This window comes from Xenopus tropicalis, chromosome 5 (genome assembly GCF_000004195.4).
Source record: "Xenopus tropicalis strain Nigerian chromosome 5, UCB_Xtro_10.0, whole genome shotgun sequence".
Taxonomy (NCBI): domain Eukaryota; kingdom Metazoa; phylum Chordata; class Amphibia; order Anura; family Pipidae; genus Xenopus; species Xenopus tropicalis.
In genome coordinates, this window is record NC_030681.2 from 7,789,565 (window position 1) to 7,810,833 (window position 21,269).

The 21,269-nt window shown below is 47.3% G+C and overlaps 1 protein-coding gene across 1 annotated transcript in view; it reads left to right on the forward strand.

Annotated features, from left to right (window-relative positions):
* The first annotated feature begins 5,329 nt into the window (after window positions 1-5,329).
* The window catches only part of itpkb (inositol-trisphosphate 3-kinase B), a 60,656-nt gene continuing 44,716 nt past the window's right edge, over window positions 5,330-21,269 (forward strand). Inside the window, 2 exon segments of the mRNA XM_002938844.5 lie at window positions 5,330-5,419; window positions 10,159-11,394. Coding sequence (XP_002938890.2) covers window positions 10,300-11,394 — 1,095 coding nt within the window. The 5' untranslated portion in view covers window positions 5,330-5,419; window positions 10,159-10,299.

A 21,269-nucleotide genomic window follows, 5' to 3' on the forward strand; every position in this document is an offset into this window, starting at 1 on the left:
ACAGAGCATTCTGTCACAGTGGCACAGATCCTATCTGATCCCCCCCATTGTAAGCAGCAGTCCTGCCCTGCTTTATGGCTGAGATTCTAGCTATCTGTATAACGGAGCATTCTGTCACAGTGGCACAGATCCTATCTGATCCCCCATTGTAAGCAGCAGTCCTGCCCTGCTTTATGGCTGAGATTCTAGCTATCTGTATAACAGAGCATTCTGTCACAGTGGCACAGATACTCAAGAGAAGTTCTGACATATGTAACTGTAGGTAATTAGCTAGAAAATTGCGTAAAACAAATTAAAAGTTTACACAAATAACCCCATGGGTGCACCGGGTTTGACATATTTAGTAAGCATGGAACACTTCTATAAGCTTCTATAAGCAAGGACAGCAGGAGGCGCTATTGGCAACCTGTAAGGTCCCTATCAGAAATAACAAACTGATATATAAAAAATAAGAAACAGGGAATGTAAAACATGGTTGAAACATATTTAGAAATTAAAAGGAGTAATATATTACAATAATATATAGCTCTATTGTGACATCTATACATGTACATATGCTGTAGATCTGCTATAGATAACTATGAATCTATCTGATCAGCTGGAAAGACCCCCTTAAACTTACCTGTTAGTATCTAAGAGGAAGGAGAGGGCATCTTTGCAAATGGTCTTTAGTTTTACCCTACTGTGCTGCTCTGTAGCCCATATTTGTCATGAAAATTGCCCAAGTAACACTCACTTCAAAATAAGACCACAGTTCACCTACAGGTATATATATATATATTGTATATCCGTGTATTAGAACAATAAACATGGGGACCGGCCCAAACCCACCCATTCAGTACCTCTACCATTTGTAAGAAGAGGTGTCCCCGGCATCCCAGGGCCCCCTGAGGGAAGCGCCTTATTATACTGTGTAACCCCTTGCACTGAGCCCACTGGCACCCACACCAGCACACACTGGCACCCACACCAGCCCAGCACTGGGCACACTGGCACCCACACCAGCCCAGCACTGGGCACACTGGCACCCACACCAGCCCAGCACTGGGCACACTGGCACCACACCAGCACACACTGGCACCCACACCAGCCCGGCACTGGGCACACTGGCACCCACACCAGCACACACTGGCACCCACACCAGCCCAGCACTGGGCACACTGGCACCCACACCAGCCCGGCACTGGGCACACTGGCACCCACACCAGCACACACTGGCACCCACACCAGCCCAGCACTGGCACCCACACCAGCCCGGCACTGGGCACACTGGCACCCACACCAGCCCAGCACTGGGCACACTGGCACCCACACCAGCCCAGCACTGGGCACACTGGCACCCACACCAGCCCAGCACTGGGCACACTGGCACCACACCAGCACACACTGGCACCCACACCAGCCCAGCACTGGGCACACTGGCACCACACCAGCACACACTGGCACCCACACCAGCCCGGCACTGGGCACACTGGCACCCACACCAGCACACACTGGCACCCACACCAGCCCAGCACTGGGCACACTGGCACCCACACCAGCCCGGCACTGGGCACACTGGCACCCACACCAGCACACACTGGCACCCACACCAGCCCAGCACTGGCACCCACACCAGCCCAGCACTGGGCACACTGACACCCACACTAGCCCAGCACTGGGCACACTGGCACCCACACTAGCCCAGCACTGGGCACACTGGCACCCACACTAGCCCGGCACTGGGCACACTGGCACCCACACTAGCCCGGCACTAGCCACACTGGCACTCACACTAGCCCGGCACTGGGCACACTGGCACCCACACTAGCCCGGCACTAGCCACACTGGCACTCACACTAGCCCGGCACTGGGCACACTGGCACCCACACTAGCCCGGCACTAGCCACACTGGCACTCACACTAGCCCGGCACTGGGCACACTGGCACCCACACTAGCCCAGCACTGGGCACACTGGCACCCACACTAGCCCGGCACTGGGCACACTGGCACCCACACCAGCCCGGCACTGGGCACACTGGCACCCACACCAGCACACACTGGCACCCACACCAGCCCGGCACTGAGCACACTGGCACCCACACTAGCCCGGAAATGGGCACACTGGCACCCACACTAGCCCGGCACTGGGCACACTGGCACCCACACTAGCCCGGAAATGGGCACACTGGCACCCACCCTAGCCTGGCACTGGGCACACTGGCACCCGCACTAGCCCAGCACTGGGCACACTGGCACCCACACTAGCCCGGAACTGGGCACACTGGCACCCACACTAGCCCGGCACTGGGCACACTGGCACCCACACTAGCCCAGCACTGGGCACACTGGCACCCACACTAGCCCGGCACTGGGCACACTGGCACCCACACTAGCCCGGCACTGGGCACACTGGCACCCACACTAGCCCGGCACTGGGCACACTGGCACCCACACTAGCCCGGCACTGGGCACACTGGCACCCACACTAGCCCGGCACTAGCCACACTGGCACTCACACTAGCCCGGCACTGGGCACACTGGCACCCACACTAGCCCGGCACTGGGCACACTGGCACTCACACCAGCCCAGCACTGGCACCCACACCAGCCCGGCACTGGGCACACTGGCACCCACACCAGCCCAGCACTGGGCACACTGGCACCCACACTAGCCCAGCACTGGGCACACTGGCACCCACACTAGCCCAGCACTGGGCACCCACACTAGCCCGGCACTAGCCACACTGGCACTCACACTAGCCCGGCACTAGCCACACTGGCACTCACACTAGCCCGGCACTAGCCACACTGGCACTCACACTAGCCCGGCACTAGCCACACTGGCACTCACACTAGCCACACTGGCACCTTTACACATTGCTATTGCCCCACAGACTCTCCGCCACAGGCTGAGCTTTCAGCGCTGGAGTTGTAGCCCCGCCCCCTGCTGTGGGGCTGAGCCCATTGTGCCAGGGAGGGGGGGGTGGTGTGAGTAGAAGGATCTCCTCCCGTAACTGCTACAGAGATAAAGTGCTGGCTCCCCGGCGGGACACACTGTATAACAGTAGTATTTCTGAGCCGAGCCCCTCACGCCCCCCACTCACAGCCGCAATACGGGACTAGAGTTCCCCATCCGAACCCCCCCCTTTCCCTCAGCTAAAGATACCGGGAGCCGCTAGAGCCATTGGAACGGCTTATGAGCCGGACTGGCAGTACCGGGACTGGCACCCTAGGGCACGGCACCCTGGCACTGACCCTCAGCAGCGGGAGAGCCGGGCAGTACGGGAGTGCGGGAGTGCGGAGCGGCCCTCAGCCCAATGGAAACTTCCTCAGTGTCCCCCTCCTGCCGAGCCCCACAATAAGGAAGCTCCTTCCCCTCAGCGCAACCCCACACTGACTGCTCGGCTTCCTTCCTGCTCTCACCCACCGGCATCTCCCCGACTCACTGCGCCCACAGACTGCACTCTATCACTGCGCCCTGAGACTGCACTCTATCACTGCGCCCTGAGACTGCACTCTATCACTGCGCCCTGAGACTGCACTCTATCACTGCGCCCTGAGACTGCACTCTATCACTGCGCCCTGAGACTGCACTCTATCACTGCGCCCTGAGACTGCACTCTATCACTGCGCCCTGAGACTGCACTCTATCACTGCGCCCTGAGACTGCACTGTGTGACTGCGCCCTGAGACTGCACTGTGTGACTGCGCCCTGAGACTGCACTGTGTCACTTCGCCCTGAGACTGCACTGTGTGACTGCGCCCTGAGACTGCACTGTGTCACTTCGCCCTGAGACTGCACCGTGTCACTTCGCCCTGAGACTGCACTGTGTGACTGCGCCCTGAGACTGCACTGTGTGACTGCGCCCTGAGACTGCACTGTGTGACTGCGCCCTGAGACTGCACTGTGTGACTGCGCCCTGAGACTGCACTGTGTCACTTCGCCCTGAGACTGCACTGTGTGACTGCGCCCTGAGACTGCACTGTGTGACTGCGCCCTGAGACTGCACTGTGTGACTGCGCCCTGAGACAGCACTGTGTGACTGCGCCCTGAGACTGCACTGTGTCACTTCGCCCTGAGACTGCACTGTGTGACTGCGCCCTGAGACTGCACTGTGTGACTGCGCCCTGAGACTGCACTGTGTGACTGCGCCCTGAGACTGCACTGTGTGACTGCGCCCTGAGACTGCACTGTGTGACTGCGCCCTGAGACTGCACTGTGTCACTTCGCCCTGAGACTGCACTGTGTGACTGCGCCCTGAGACAGCACTGTGTGACTGCGCCCTGAGACTGCACTGTGTGACTGCGCCCTGAGACAGCACTGTGTGACTGCGCCCTGAGACTGCACTGTGTGACTGCGCCCTGAGACATCTCTGTGTGACTGTGCTCTGAGAGAGACAGCACTGTGTGACTGTGCCCTGAGACTGCACTGTGTGACTGCGCCCTGAGACATCTCTGTGTGACTGTGCCCTGAGAGAGACAGCACTGTGTGACTGCGCCCTGAGAGAGACAGCACTGTGTGACTGCGCCCTGAGAGAGACAGCACTGTGTGACTGCGCCCTGAGAGAGACAGCACTGTGTGACTGCGCCCTGAGAGAGACAGCACTGTGTGACTGCGCCCTGAGACTGCACTGTGTGACTGCGCCCTGAGACTGCACTGTGTGACTGCGCCCTGAGACTGCACCGTGTGACTGCGCCCTGAGACTGCACTGTGTGACTGCGCCCTGAGACATCTCTGTGTGACTGTGCCCTGAGAGAGACAGCACTGTGTGACTGCGCCCTGAGAGAGACAGCACTGTGTGACTGCGCCCTGAGAGAGACAGCACTGTGTGACTGCGCCCTGAGACTGCACTGTGTGACTTCGCCCTGAGACTGCACCGTGTGACTGCGCCCTGAGACAGCACTGTGTGACTGCGCCCTGAGAGAGACAGAGGCACATCACTGTATGACTGCACCCAGAGAGAGACAGAGGCACATCACTGTGTGACTGCACCCAGAGAGAGACAGAGGCACATCACTGTGTGACTGCACCCAGAGAGAGACAGAGGCACATCACTGTGTGACTGCACCCAGAGAGAGACAGAGGCACATCACTGTGTGACTGCACCCTGAGAGAGACATCACTGTGTGACTGCACCCAGAGAGAGACAGAGGCACATCACTGTGTGACTGCATAGGGGTAGAGAGAGAGCAACATCACCGTGACTGCACCAGGAGATTAACATCACTCTCACTGTACATAGAGTATTATCACTGGGACTGCACTGACAGAGTCACATCACTGAGACTGCACCAGTAGAGTCCCATGGTACTGACAGCCCGGGAGGGTAACAGCACCAATACTGCAGGGACAGAGAGACTGCCACACAAGGAGATGACAGCACCTCTGCCTCTTTAACTGCCAATTACTACCCAGAAAGAGGAGAGAGAACTCTGGTAAGGGTTAAATAAGCACTCTACCCCCTCCTGTATTGCCCCGTCTACTCTTCTATATGGTCCCTACAGTATAGATTTATTGTACCCCAAGATAGATGGCTACAGTATAGATTTCTTGTACCCCAAGTTACATGACTACGCTATAGATTTCTTGTACCCCAAGTTAGATGGCTACAGTATAGATTTATTGTACCCCAAGTTAGATGGCTACAGTATAGATTATTTGTACCCCAAGTTAGATGGCTACTGTATAGATTATTTGTACCCCAAGTTACATGGCTACAGTATAGATTTCTTGTACCCCAAGTTAGATGGCTACAGTATAAGATTTGCTGTATAGTTGTATAGCTCTGTGTACCCCCGGTTACACGGCTGCTGCAGTATCAGTTTGCTGCACCCCCTGTAACATTGATACTGTAGGGATCTGCTGCACCCCCTGTAACATTGATACTGTAGGGATCTGCTGCACCCCCTGTAATATTGATACTGTAGGGATCTGCTGCACCCCCTGTAACATTGATACTGTAGGGATCTGCTGCACCCCCTGTAACATTGATACTGTAGGGATCTGCTGCACCCCCTGTAACATTGATACTGTAGGGATCTGCTGCACCCCCTGTAACATTGATACTGTAGGGATCTGCTGCACCCCCTGTAACATTGATACTGTAGGGATCTGCTGCACCCCCTGTAACATTGATACTGTAGGGATCCGTATGGATGCTGTACCAGCAGTGTGTAGGGATGGCTGGATGCATTACACCTATGCTCTGCAAACATATAGGAGCCACTAATACACATAAAGGAACATTCCATACCCTGAACCAAAGAGCTTACAACCCAAACGCTGTCCCCGTGGCACAAAACAGCGAATTGCCCAAGGCCACAAGAAGTTTTCACAACTGCTTATCAGTACGCAGGAAGAGAATATACAAGGGGTAGTTTAACCTTTTTGGTACAATGGAGACCGCAAGAAAATTTGCAGTTGGTCTTCATTTATTTTGTGGTTTTAAAATTGTGTCATGTAGTTGTGCAGCTCTCGGGCTGGAAAAGTAACCGCTACCTTACTGGTGGCTTCAACTCCCTGGCAAAGAAAAAAAAAAGGATAACTTAAGCCTCATTGTCAGTTAGCTTCTTATTATAGTTGGTGGGGACAGTGACCCCCCCCCCCCCCCCACGACAACCAGATTAGCTTTTTCAGTTTCAGGCCAGAGGGGAGGAACAGGAAGGCTGATAGTATAGCAAATTGCTCAAAATAGATGCACGCAGGGGGGTACCATGGCGGGGGGCCCTTTCCAACAGCTTTCCAATATACATTCATTACACATTTTCACTGTTCTCTGCACTGCTGGTTCTGGCTATTGAAACAGTGAGCAGAAGAAACATTGTATTGTAGGAACTGGGGTCTTGGCGGGAGGCTAGTGGCCTTCTACTATATTGTTTCAAGAGTCAGAACCACCAGTGCAGAAAGGAACAGTATCTGCTTTCAAAGACAATTACATTTACCAGCAAACGGGTGAAAATGGTGCATGAATGTATATAGGAAGACATTTTCTTTCATTAGACCAAATGTTATTTTTGGGTTTGCAGCCCCTTTAAATTGGATTGACTCCAGGTCCCGAATCCTTCCGCTTCACATCCTGGAGGAAATTCTTTATTTATTGAGATTACTAGCAGAGAAGATCTAGTTGATGCTCATGGTGGGTAAAATAACATTGGGAGGCTCCATGATCCAAAAAATGTTTTTTTTTTTATATATATAGATACGTGGGTGTTCAATTTCTAGCACGGTAAATCTGGGACCCCCAATCCCCTCAAGAGTCAGAGCTTTTTTATCCAAGGACTTTTGGAGTTGGAGATGATTGGGCTACTTTTGTGGGAAATTGGATAGGTGGGATTTGGGCCACCTACACTTGCTGGGACTTGCTGGGACTTACCAGAAGAATGTCCCAGTGGGAATTGTGGCCACATGATATAAGTTATACGACTTACTGGTGTGGGTCCCTCTACTTAGAAGAACCCCTGATACCGTAGGTGCATCACCCATCAATGGGATGAGGATTAGATCAATTAGGTGGGACCTTCCAGCTGGGTGGCCAAGTCAGGGAAAGATCTGCTTAGTTGGTAAGGCTTTAAGATGGCCATACACGGGCAGATTTCAGCTGTCATATTGGTCCTTTAGACCGATTCTAGACCAATGATGGGCCTCCCCGACATCTGGCCTGAAATTGGACAGATCTTGATCAGGCAGGTTTGATCTTGCATTTGGACTGGGGACCGCATTGGCTCGTTGATGCGGTCCCATGACCAACGGTGCCTAAGTCCATCGTTTAACTTGATCAAATTAGCCCAATATCACCCACCCGTAGGCTTGGCGTTCTACCCCCAATAGGGGGTAATTATATCTTAGTTGGGATCAAGTACAGGTACTGTTTTATTATTACAGAGAAAAGGGAATCATTTAACCATGAAATAAACCCAATAGGGCTGTTCTGCCCCAATAAGGGGTAATTATATCTTAGTTGGGATCAAGTACAGGTACTGTTTTATTATTACAGAGAAAAGGGAATCATTTAACCATGAAATAAACCCAATAGGGCTGTTCTGCCCCAATAAGGGGTAATTATATCTTAGTTGGGATCAAGTACAGGTACTGTTTTATTATTACAGAGAAAAGGGAATCATTTAACCATGAAATAAACCCAATAGGGCTGTTCTGCCCCAATAAGGGGTAATTATATCTTAGTTGGGATCAAGTACAGGTACTGTTTTATTATTACAGAGAAAAGGGAATCATTTAACCATTAAATAAACCCAATAGGGCTGTTCTGCCCCAATAAGGGGTAATTATATCTTAGTTGGGATCAAGTACAGGTACTGTTTTATTATTACAGGGAATATTACTGCTCTGCAGAACAGAATCTGACCGCCATATTGCCCCATTACAGATCCTGATGAATAGTTCTGGGGCTTTACCTTCTGAATGCTGAGGATTAATGTGTTTCCACTCCCCCCCCCATCGCATTGTCTAATATTCTCTGTGCGCTTTGCCAGTCTCACTTTCTGGCCGGGAGCCCAGTATTTCTCATCGACGTAATAATGAGAATACAACGAGGTGCAGTATAGAGCAGCAACCCTGAACTTTACACAGCACAATAAAACCGACATCGCTCTCGCTCAGCGTCATTTTGTGTTTACGCTGCACCCAGCAACCTCCGGGACTCTCTTTATTATTTAAAGGGGAAGTTGTTGCATGGCATTTTGTTTGTTATGTAATACTTTATGTTTGATTCTACTTGGAATAGAGAGTGCTCCATCTCCATTCTCTTTGATGCTACAATTTTATTTTTATTGTTACTTTTTATTCCTTGTTTTCTTTAGTCCCTTTTCTATTCATATCCCAGTCTCTCATTCACACCACTACCTGGTTGCTAAGGTAAACAAGACCCTAGCAACCAGATAGCTGCTGAAATTCCAAACTGGAGAGCTGCTGAACTAAAAGCCAAATAACTGAAAACCTACAAAAAAAATAAAAAATGGAGACCAATTGCATATTGTCTCAGAATATCAATGTCTACATCATACTAATAGTTAATTTCAAGGTGAAGAACTTTTTATTGGCTTTTATAGGCTTTAGTTTGATACAAGGACGTTCAGCTGGGTAAAAGCAAAATAAATAATACAGGTATGGGACCTGTTATCCAGAATGCTTGGGACCTGGGGTTTTCCGTACAGGGGATCTTTCCGTAATTTGGATCTCCATAACTTAAGTCTGCTAAAAATAATTTAAATATTGAATTAACCCAATAGGATTGTTTTGCCCCCAATAAGGGGTAATTATATCTTAGTTGGGATCAAGTACAGGTACTGTTTTATTATTACAGAGAAAAGGGAATCATTTAACCATGAAATAAACCCAATAGGGCTGTTCTGCCCCCAATAAGGGGTAATTATATCTTAGTTGGGATCAAGTACAGGTACTGTTTTATTATTACAGAGAAAAGGGAATCATTTAACCATGAAATAAACCCAATAGGGCTGTTCTGCCCCAATAAGGGGTAATTATATCTTAGTTGGGATCAAGTACAGGTACTGTTTTATTATTACAGAGAAAAGGGAATCATTTAACCATGAAATAAACCCAATAGGGCTGTTCTGCCCCAATAAGGGGTAATTATATCTTAGTTGGGATCAAGTACAGGTACTGTTTTATTATTACAGAGAAAAGGGAATCATTTAACCATGAAATAAACCCAATAGGGCTGTTCTGCCCCAATAAGGGGTAATTATATCTTAGTTGGGATCAAGTACAAGGTACTGTTTTATAATTACAGAGAAAATCATTTTTAAAAATTAGAATTATTTGCTTATAATGGAGTCTATGGGAGATGGCCTTTCCGTAATTTGGCACTTTCTGGATAACGGGTTTCTGTATAAGGGAAAGAATGTCAGTACCAATGCCGTTGCTATTCATTTTTTGTTCATTAATTAACCATTAGCTATTATAATGATTGTTCAGTGATATGTTGCTAAAGTCACCGACCCTGGAAACTAGATTGGTTGCAATGCCTTGTTACTATCTAGTTTCTTTATTACATGAACTAGGGGCAGAACCAAAGCCAAAAGCCCAGCACCAATTCAGTTCCTTTGTGTTGGTTCCAGTATGCTTTGTGTTCACTGGGAAACAGACCACGTGGAGAAGCTCCGTCATTTACACGTCTCTCCTTCTCTTTTTACAGCTGATTTGTTTATGGAGGTTTGGGCAAGTGCCCAGAGCAGCTTTCTTTACTTGAGCGTTCCGGGCAATGCTGTTCTGGAAAAGAAGCCTTTGGGAACCCCGCACGTGAGCCTTCAGTGCCGAGCCACCTCCTCACACTACTATGGCTGTATTTTGTTATGCCTTGAATAGTTTGGTGATCATGAATAACAACAATGTGAATACAGGCAGTGTCAGCGTGACTAAAACTAGCCCGAGTTGCCAGAGACCGGTGCTGCCTGTACCCGAGAGACGGAGCGCCTATTATCCGGCCAGCCCTTCACTGCCTCTCCGTAGCACGGGCCCCTCCAGCCCTGGGTGCTCTCCCAAGAACAACAACTCCAGCGCTTTTATTTTCCCTACAGAAGAGCAAGATCGACTCACATTGAGAGGTCGCAGCCCGAGCTGGAGTAGGAGAGACAGACAAATGCCAAGAAGTGACCGGAGTCCTTCTCCACTAAGGCTTCATGGAGGGCACGTGGGAGAAACAGGGTCTTTGATAGCCTCACGTTCCAGGACATTGTCAGAGCTTGGACAAGGCTCCACTTCGGGATCTGGAATGGGTCAGGGGACGTGGTTAATGGAATCTGAGGAGAAGAGGCGTCTGTCTCGGATTCAAAGGGAGCTTCAGAATGTGCAAGTCAATCAGTTTGTGGAGCTTTTTGAAGCTCACATTCAGGCCCAGAACAGTCCCACCTCCCCGGTGCTTCATAGTCCCCGACTGGGCAGTCGGTCACCATCGCCTTTACGTAGAAACAGAAGAGAAGTGACGGCTTTTAATTTCGGACCAGAAACACGTCGCAGGTTGTCCTGCTCCAGCCAGGAAGAAACATCAACAGCTCCTCCATCACCAATGGTCATTTCCCCTGGGGTGAATACTTTGTCCATTGGTAACATTGCACTGTGCACAGGAGAGCTGTGTAGCCCTATTCCCCAGGTGAATGACTTTGATAAACCAACCTCACCTGGGAATGCAAAGCCGGGACTTATACCTGCCGTCATTGTGACTGACCATGGAGAAGATGGCGAAGAAAGCATTAGCCCCGACACCAATCCACCAACATGTTTGCCTAGGAAACTGTCATCCTCGTCTGCTTCTTCCACCGGCTTCTCTTCCTCTTGGGATGAGTCGGAAGATGATATCTCCAGTGACCCAGAGAAATCCCCAGAGAAGAGCACTCCTTTCCTGCAGACCATCGAGCAACCGAAGCCTCGGGTGGTAAGTGTATGTTGATATTTCTGGCCAGAGCTCAGGGAAAGCTTTTGTGCATAGACTGTTCTTGACTGCCCAGACTGTCTGGCATAGTAGTACAGTGGTGGCTGTTTTTGCAGGGGATAATAGCACAGCAGACCCAATAGCAGTGGCAGTAGGGACCCAGTAACACCTATAGCAGCAATGGGAATAATAACAGAGCAACTCCTATAGCAGCACTGGAAATAACAGCATAACAATGCCTATAGTGGAAGTGTAACTAATAGTGTTCTCCAACCAGTGGCTCGGGGGCAACAAGGTGCTCACCAACCCCTTGGATTTTGCTCCCAGTGGCCTCAAAGTAGGTAGTTAATTTAGAATTTTTGAATTGGAAGCAAGTTTTGGAGGCATAAAGACCATGCGTACTGACAAACAGAGCCTCCTGTAGGCTGCCAGTCAACATTGGGCTATTAAATAGCCAATCATAGCCCTTATTGGGACTTATATAGGAACTTTTTTCATGCTTGTGTTATTCCCCACGTTTGTTATATGTAAAAGTAAAGGTTGGGGACAAGAACACCTATAGTAAAGTATATCATTGCAGTGCCTGGTGAAAATAGCACCCCCACACCTAAGGACATAAATATTGGGATAAACTACAGCAGCACCTAAAGTGATAGGATATGAGTATTGGGCAGCTCGTGGCCCTTCAGTTGTTGTTAAGGTGTCGCTCCCAGCGTTACCAAAACCCAAAGCCAAAAGGTTAAACATTCCTTCTGACTAAAACAATGGCGTTTGTGTTTGCCCGAGCCTCTAGTACCACTTGAAACAGCTGTGGTTCTGGCCCAGCTAGGTTTGTTTTGCAGTGCCACCGGATAGCTGACCTTCCAGGCAGTTTCATAAGTGCATGATTTTCCAAACCCTTTATGTGTATTTTCCACTTCACAGTTCTTTTCCGCTGCGTTAAGTACGATTTTATCACCAAGGAAAAGGCAAAAATAAAAAAACAAAACAAAACAGGGCTTGAATTAAATGGGAACTGTTCCGCGCCTATTACCTACAAAATGTCTTTACTGCAATGCTTTTGGGCTGTGTATCTCCTGTATCTCCTCTTTATGCAGAAAAGCTGATGTTACATTAAACAACCCCCCTCCCATTAAGCATCAAAAAGCTTATAGAGACTGTTATCAATTGTATTTTGCAAAAAAGAAAAGAAAAATCAGAAAGTTAGTGGGGTTAGTGGGGACTGTATAGATAAATATATCCTTATATAATACATATGGGTGCCTCTGTGAGTCCTGCAGGGGGTCGGGTACCTGCAGGTTGTGGGTAGGATTTTCAGATGCTGGGTCGGCGGGTTGCGGGTCTGAGGCTTTTGGGTTGAGTTGCAGGTCTTATACATATTTTTTATCTTATATTATATTACCTATAGTATCTATATTTTACTTCTTTAAACATTTTTTAAAACTTTTTTCTGCCCCCCGCCCACCTTTGATGATGTTACTTCCCATTTGCAACAACAGCACTTCCTGTTTAATGATGGTCAGTGGGTTGCGGATAAGGTTGCGCAGTTGTGGGTCGGGTAGTGGGACAAAGCAAGTAAACATGTAATTACTGTACTACACATGCACCCGGCTTTATTTAGCACAGGGCATAGGCGTCGGAACCTGGGGGGCCATGGCCGAGCGGCGGGCAGCTTGGGCGGGAGAGGGACAATGCGGATGGGCTTCAAGGAAGGCTCTGTTTGGCCACAAAAAGTATTCGTGTCCAAAAATCCTCCCTCTCCTGCCCCACCCCCCAACCAAAAACATCTTCTGCTACCCCTGGCACAGGGAGATACTTAGGGAGCTACTTATAAGAACCTAGCAACCTGGTGGTGGTGCCTCCTACACTAAAATATGCTGGCCTCGTGACTACGGTCCCCATAATAAAATGGCACATAATTTGGTATTTAGTTTTCCTTTAATATTCTCATGTTGGCAGGTAGGTATGCTAAGTAAAGCCGGCCATACACGTTCTTCCGACTAAAGTTCGGATATCGATCGTATGTTTAAATGCAACGATCTAAAACTCACATTCAGCCTGAAACTGTAGGATAAAGCCCTAAATATAACCAATGGGAGGGGGTTCTGAGCATGAAATAGTTACAGGTAGTGATGAGCGAATCTGTCCCAAAAAATTCGCGAATCTTTCAAAAGATTTGCGAAACAGAGAAAAATTCACGAGAGTGCGAAAATGTCGCACGTCAAAAAAAAAAATTGTCGCCCGCGGCTATTCTTTTGTCGCCCGCTGCTATTCTTTTGTCTCCCGCGGCTATTCTTTTGTCTCCCGCGGCTATTCTTTCGTCGCCCGACTATTCTTTTGACGTGGGCGACAATTTTTGGACGCACGGCGAATTTTTCAGTGGCGAATTTTTTTATCTGTTTCACAAAACAATCCGCCAATGGTGAAACGTGGAAATTCGCCACAAATCCATGTCTGGCAAAACATTTCACCCATCACTAGTTACAGGCACCAATCGTACCAAAGGGACTCCCATTGTAGGGCCTCCAGTCGGCTAAACGACCGATCACCTTGGTATGAAAATTATTGGGATGATAATTCGTAAGCCACACACAGTCCGAAACTGGTACAGAACGATGTTTTGTACAATGATATCGATGCATGTATAAGCTTAAGCTAGGCCTAGGTGGAAACAAATGATTTAGATCCAAAGCCTAAAATACAGCTCTTTTCCCAAGAAGCCGTCAGGGCAAATGGAAAGTGGTTGTACGTAGCCAACAGGACACATGAACTTTATAGCTGATGGTTTATCCAGGAATGGAAAGTCAAACACGTATCTGTAAGTGCTGTGTGTGGCACGTCTACGTAAGAGCAGCTTTCCTTTTATCGCAAGCCTGACACTGTTTGTTGCTCGTACTTCTCTTTCATTTGCATTTCATCAGCGCTGAGCCCAGGAACTACGTCAGGGACCCGCGTTAGTGACACATTTGCTAGACTAAAACTGGAGGTCTGATAGGGAGTTAAAACTATACAAATGTTTATATAAATAGTAAAAAAAAAAGGAATGTTCTACAATTCAACTGATACTGTTATACAGATAGCTAGAATCTCAGCCATAAAGCAGGGCAGGACTGCTGCTTACAATGGGGGGATCAGATAGGATCTGTGCCACTGTGACAGAATGCTCTGTTATACAGATAGCTAGAATCTCAGCCATAAAGCAGGGCAGGACTGCTGCTTACAATGGGGGGATCAGATAGGATCTGTGCCACTGTGACAGAATGCTCTGTTATACAGATAGCTAGAATCTCAGCCATAAAGCAGGGCAGGACTGCTGCTTACAATGGGGGGGGATCAGATAGGATCTGTGCCACTGTGACAGAATGCTCTGTTATACAGATAGCTAGAATCTCAGCCATAAAGCAGGGCAGGACTGCTGCTTACAATGGGGGGATCAGATAGGATCTGTGCCACTGTGACAGAATGCTCTGTTATACAGATAGCTAGAATCTCAGCCATAAAGCAGGGCAGGACTGCTGCTTACAATGGGGGGATCAGATAGGATCTGTGCCACTGTGACAGAATGCTCTGTTATACAGATAGCTAGAATCTCAGCCATAAAGCAGGGCAGGACTGCTGCTTACAATGGGGGGATCAGATAGGATCTGTGCCACTATGACAGAATGCTCTGTTATACAGATAGCTAGAATCTCAGCCATAAAGCAGGGCAGGACTGCTGCTTACAATGGGGGGGATCAGATAGGATTTGTGCCACTGTGACATTATGTTCAGAGTTAAGTTCTCCTTTAAATATATATTAGTAGTCCTGCTAATTACACCCAAGTAATAAGAATAGATTGAATATTATATTTATATTTATGACAAGTTGCCTGTGACTTCCCGTTTCAAGCCAGGCTGCAGCAGTGTAACTCAGGCCGTTGTGTTTGTCAGTAGTGGAGCGGCTGAGGCTCGGTGCGCAGGGCGTGGGCGAGGTACATTGTAACCCCGGGTGGAAAAAAAAAAGCCTTAAATGTGGTTATGGTTCTGCAGAAAGTTCTGAGCTTTCACATCAAGCTTGTTGGCAAAAGCAAGATTTCTGTAACACAAAGCGGCAGCTCCCAACCCCACTGAATGGCACTAAAATAATGTTACTTTCTACATTGGATCCGGGTAAAAATACTAAATTCTGTCACTGACTGTATAACTGCAAGAATAACTGGAAGAGGGAAAGTGTATAACTGAGGGGGACACGTACCCCCAAGCCTTTATTGTCCCACCAGTAATATCTCTAAATAGGAGTACAGGTATAGGACCTGTTATCCAGAATTCTCGGGACCAAGGGTATTCCGGATAAGGGGTATTTCTGTAATTTGGATCTTCATACCTTAAGTCTACTAAGAAATAAAAAAAAACAGTAATTAAACCCAATAGTATTGTTTTACATCCAATAAGGATTATTTATATCTTAGTTGGGATCAAGTACAGGTACTGTTTTATTATTACAGAGAAAAGGGAATCATTTAACCATGAAATAAACCCAATAGGACTGTTCTGCCCCCAATAAGGGGTAATTATATCTTAGTTGGGATCAAGTACAGGTACTGTTTTATTATTACAGAGAAAAGGGAATCATTTAACCATTAAATAAACCCAATAGGGCTGTTCTGCCCCAATAAGGGGTAATTATATCTTAGTTGGGATCAAGTACAGGTACTGTTTTATTATTACAGAGAAAAGGGAATCATTTAACCATGAAATAAACCCAATAGGGCTGTTCTACCCCCAATAAGGGGTAATTATATCTTAGTTGGGATCAAGTACAGGTACTGTTTTATTATTACAGAGAAAAGGGAATCATTTAACCATTAAATAAACCCAATAGGGCTGTTCTGCCCCCAATAAGGGGTAATTATATCTTAGTTGGGATCAAGTACAGGTACTGTTTTATTATTACAGAGAAAAGGGAATCATTTAACCATGAAATAAACCCAATAGGGCTGTTCTGCCCCAATAAGGGGTAATTATATCTTAGTTGGGATCAAGTACAGGTACTGTTTTATTATTACAGAGAAAAGGGAATCATTTAACCATTAAATAAACCCAATAGGGCTGTTCTGCCCCAATAAGGGGTAATTATATCTTAGTTGGGATCAAGTACAGGTACTGTTTTATTATTACAGAGAAAAGGGAATCATTTAACCATGAAATAAACCCAATAGGGCTGTTCTGCCCCAATAAGGGGTAATTATATCTTAGTTGGGATCAAGTACAGGTACTGTTTTATTATTACAGAGAAAAAGGAAATCAGGTTTAAAAATCTGAATTATTTGATTAAAATGGGGTCTATGGGAGATGGGCTTTCCGTAATTCGGAGCTTGGGTTTCCGGATAAGGGATCCCATACCTGTATTAGCAGCAGCCTCTCTGACTTGGCCTTTACTTTTAACAATGTTCAGCTCAGGCAACTTGCCCCCTCCCAGAAATCCCACTGCAGTCTTTAAATGAGCAAGCCAGTGTTTTTTAAAGGGAAACTGCACCTGCAGGGCCCCTGGGTGGTGTTCTGGGTGTGGTTTGTGCAGATTGTGGGCGTGGTTTGGGCAGATCTGGGTAAATAAATACAAATGAGCCCTGTAGTTTTTCCATGGAAAGTTTGCAGGAATGCACATAGACACAGGTTTACATGTACGTACAAGTGCATTTGTTTGTTGGGCCAGATCCCTCAAAAATTCAGGGACATGTTTAATAAATGCATGTTGCAGGGCCGCACTTGCATTTACATCTAATTGCAGGCGGTGCAGCCCTTCCAGCTGAATTTTATTGATGTGTCCCTGAATTTTCAATTGATCTGATCACTGAATGAGTTGGGGGGGTGGAGATGGGAGGGGCCTGTAAGATTTTTGGCGCTTCTCTTAGATGTTTTTGTTCATTATAAAAGCACAAACATGTGAATTCTCAGGCAAGTATGCAGGAAACGTTTGCAACCTGCGCAGATGAAAGGCGGCCGCCGCTCAGCACAGAGGAGCGCCAGTTAGAAGGGCTTCCCTCTCACCCTATCTAGAGTAAACAAATGGCAGTATCAGCCCCGTCGCCCTAATGAAGAGCTTGGAATATTTGTATATCTGCGACTCGACATTTTCCATCCTGGGGAGAATTGTCCGACTGTTTAGTTTAAAGGGATCAGTTTACTGAGGTTTCAAATGAGAGAACAGTGTCCCTTTTCATCCGTTCCCTCCAGCCGTTCCCAGCGAGGGGCCCCCCCTCTTTGTTCTCTCCCCCTGCCCTGACAGGTAGAATTAGTTTCCCAAGCCCAAGAGCTGCCAATTTTCCATTCCACAGTGTTTCCGTGATACAGCCCTGGCCGCGATTTCTTCCTCTTTCCCTTCGTTTCACAGAAATCTCTTCTTACTCCTCAAGGTCTGAATCTGTATTCCCCGGGTTCCTGATACAAGATACAAGCTCCTCTGTGGGTGGCTTATGGGTCACACAAGGAAAATGTTCCTTTTCCTCCTTCCAAGTTGACTTCCCTCTGTTGCCAAATTATGTTCTAGATAAGTGATACAGAACAGCAAATTTTCACACCCTGTGGTCAGGAAGATTTGGACTTTTTGTTGTTATGTATCAATATCTTTGTGACATTAAGGCAAAATAGAACCCCAAATCCCCCCCTAACTGGCCATCAGGCTGGGCCCCCTTAGCCCATAACAAGGTTACAGATATATAGAAACATTGGGGTAACAGTCACCCTGCTATAGTTCCAGGGGTACCCAGGGCACAAATAAGCACTCACCCCAAATCCCCCCCTAACTGGCCTTCAGGCTGGGCCCCCTTAGCCCATAACAAGGTTACAGATATATAGAAACATTGGGGTAACAGTCACCCTGTTATAGTTCCAGGGGTACCCAGGGCACAAATAAGCACTCACCCCAAATCCCCCCCTAACTGGCCTTCAGGCTGGGCCCCCTTAGCCCATAACAAGGTTACAGATATATAGAAACATTGGGGTAACAGTCACCCCGCTATAGTTCCAGGGGTACCCAGGGCACAAATAAGCACTCACCCCAAATCCCCCCCTAACTGGCCTTCAGGCTGGGCCCCCTTAGCCCATAACAAGGTTACAGATATATAGAAATATTGGAGTAACTGCCCCCTAGGCTCACTGCTTTACAAGTGGAAGTATTTTGATACTAATGAGAGGAGCTGATAGTATTTACATTCCTTGGTGCAATAACTGTTAAATCTGATGACAAGGGGCCAGTTTCAATAGAACACAAGGCCTCTGTATATAAAGCAGAGCAGGTAGTAACATGGACAGACCTGCCTATGTATCTCTATAGAGTGTAGCCCATATGCGCAGCCTTCGCTGTTTGAGTAGAATGTAGGGAATCTGCTGGGTTTCTGTACTCGGGACAAACTGGTAGAGGTCCCACGTCGCCTGCTGTATTTTTTCCATAAAGTTATAAGTTTCCTAACTGGCGACTAGCTTCGTGGAATTTGTGAATTGAACCAAAGAACCTTTACGTGGCCGAGCGACACAGAGTCAGTGTGTATTTTCCTACTCAGTGTCTGTTTGACATTTGGCATTAATGGCGATGTGGGAATGACTTCTAACTCCCCGTATAGGAAATAATAGTATTTGCCAGTTGGGAGTGAAGGAAAAAAAAATATTCTTACAGTTGGTCCAAATTCATTATAAACAGGAAGAGATAATAGAAATATTAGTGTTGCAAATGCTCTTTGGGGGAATGGTTGAATTTGACCAAATTTGATTTGTATTTCTATCTCTACACTAGGGATGCACCAAATCCAATATTTTATATATATATATATATATATAAAAAAAATATATATATATATATATCCTTTGTGAAAAAAATACAGCCCTGTCTTACCCATAATACAGCATTATCCCCCAGTTTAATTGCAGCTGCAAGGGGGGGGGGGCACGTCAACTGCAACTGTGCCCGACGCATTGAAACAAATGCAATTACGCGGACATCGGCTGCAAGTATGGTTGCATCTAGGGATGCACCGAATCCAGTATTTGGTTCGGTATTCGCCCAGGATTCGGCCGAATCTATGGTCCTGGCTGAACCGAATCCAAATCCCAATTTGTATAATTAATAATTATAATAATCAGGATTTGGAAGGGTTAAATGTCCGTATGAACAGGGAAGCGAAGTGTGCAGCAACTTTAACCCCTTCTGGATCCTAATTAGCATTTGCTAATTAGGATTAGGATTTGGTTCAGTATTCGGCCGAATCCATCGGGATCGATTCGGGGGTTCGGCTGAACCCAAAATACTGGGTTCGGTGCATCCCTAGTTGCAACCTCACCCCTTTAATACTTGCCACCTATTGAATCCATATGCTGCATGGCTAATGAGCAATTCGGTTTGATGCTGCAGACTGAACTGATTTATGTGCAGCCATGCATCTGAATGAATTGCTTCCCTAGCTGCAAGTTGGGGGTAACATTTAATGAATAGTGTCAATAGGGGCAATATCTTAGTATAGACACACTTATAAATAACCCCGTTGGCCCATTACAAGCCAGGTTTCCTATCCATGCTTCTCCAGATTCTGCTGGACTACAATACCCAGCATGCTTTTGGTCTTCATCATATGTGGATGAATTTTGGGAATCATAATCCAGCAACATCTGGGCTATAGAATATGTATGTATCTTCTGCGTTTGTACCCGATATATACTGTATCTTCTGCGTTTGTACCCGGTATATACTGTACCTTCTGCGTTTGTACCCGGTATATACTGTATCTCCTGCGTTTGTACCCGGTATATACTGTATCTTCTGCGTTTGTACCCGGTATATACTGTACCTTCTGCGTTTGTACCCGGTATATACTGTATCTCCTGCGTTTGTACCCGGTATATACTGTATCTCCTGCGTTTGTACCCGGAATATACTGTATCTCCTGCGTTTGTACCCGGTATATACTGTATCTCCTGCGTTTGTACCCGGTATATACTGTACCTTCTGCGTTTGTACCCGGTATATACTGTATCTCCTGCGTTTGTACCCGGTATATACTGTATCTCCTGCGTTTGTACCCGGTATATACTGTATCTCCTGCGTTTGTACCCGGAATATACTGTATCTCCTGCGTCTGTACCCGGTATATACTGTATCTCCTGCGTTTGTACCCGGTATATACTGTATCTCCTGCGTTTGTACCCGGTATATACTGTATCTCCTGCGTTTGTACCCGGTATATACTGTATCTCCTGCGTTTGTACCCGGTATATACTGTATCTCTGCGTTTGTACCCGGTATATACTGTATCTCCTGCGTTTGTACCCGGTATATACTGTATCTCCTGCGTTTGTACCCGGTATATACTGTATCTCCTGCGTTTGTACCCGGTATATACTGTATCTCCTGCGTTTGTACCCGGTATATACTGTATCTCCTGCGTTTGTACCCGGTATATACTGTATCTCCTGCGTTTTGTACCCGGAATATACTGTATCTCCTGCGTCTGTACCCGGTATATACTGTATCTCCTGCGTTTGTACCCGGTATATTACTGTATCTCCTGCGTTTGTACCCGGTATATACTGTATCTCCTGCGTTTGTACCCGGTATATACTGTATCTCCTGCGTTTGTACCCGGTATATACTGTATCTTCTGCGTTTGTACCCGGTATATACTGTATCTCCTGCGTTTGTACCCGGTATATACTGTATCTCCTGCGTTTGTACCCGGTATATACTGTATCTCCTGCGTTTGTACCCGGTATATACTGTATCTCCTGCGTTTGTACCCGGTATATACTGTATCTCCTGCGTTTGTGCCCGGTATATACTGTATCTTCTGCGTTTGTGCCCGGTATATACTGTATCTCCTGCGTTTGTACCCGGTATATACTGTATCTTCTGC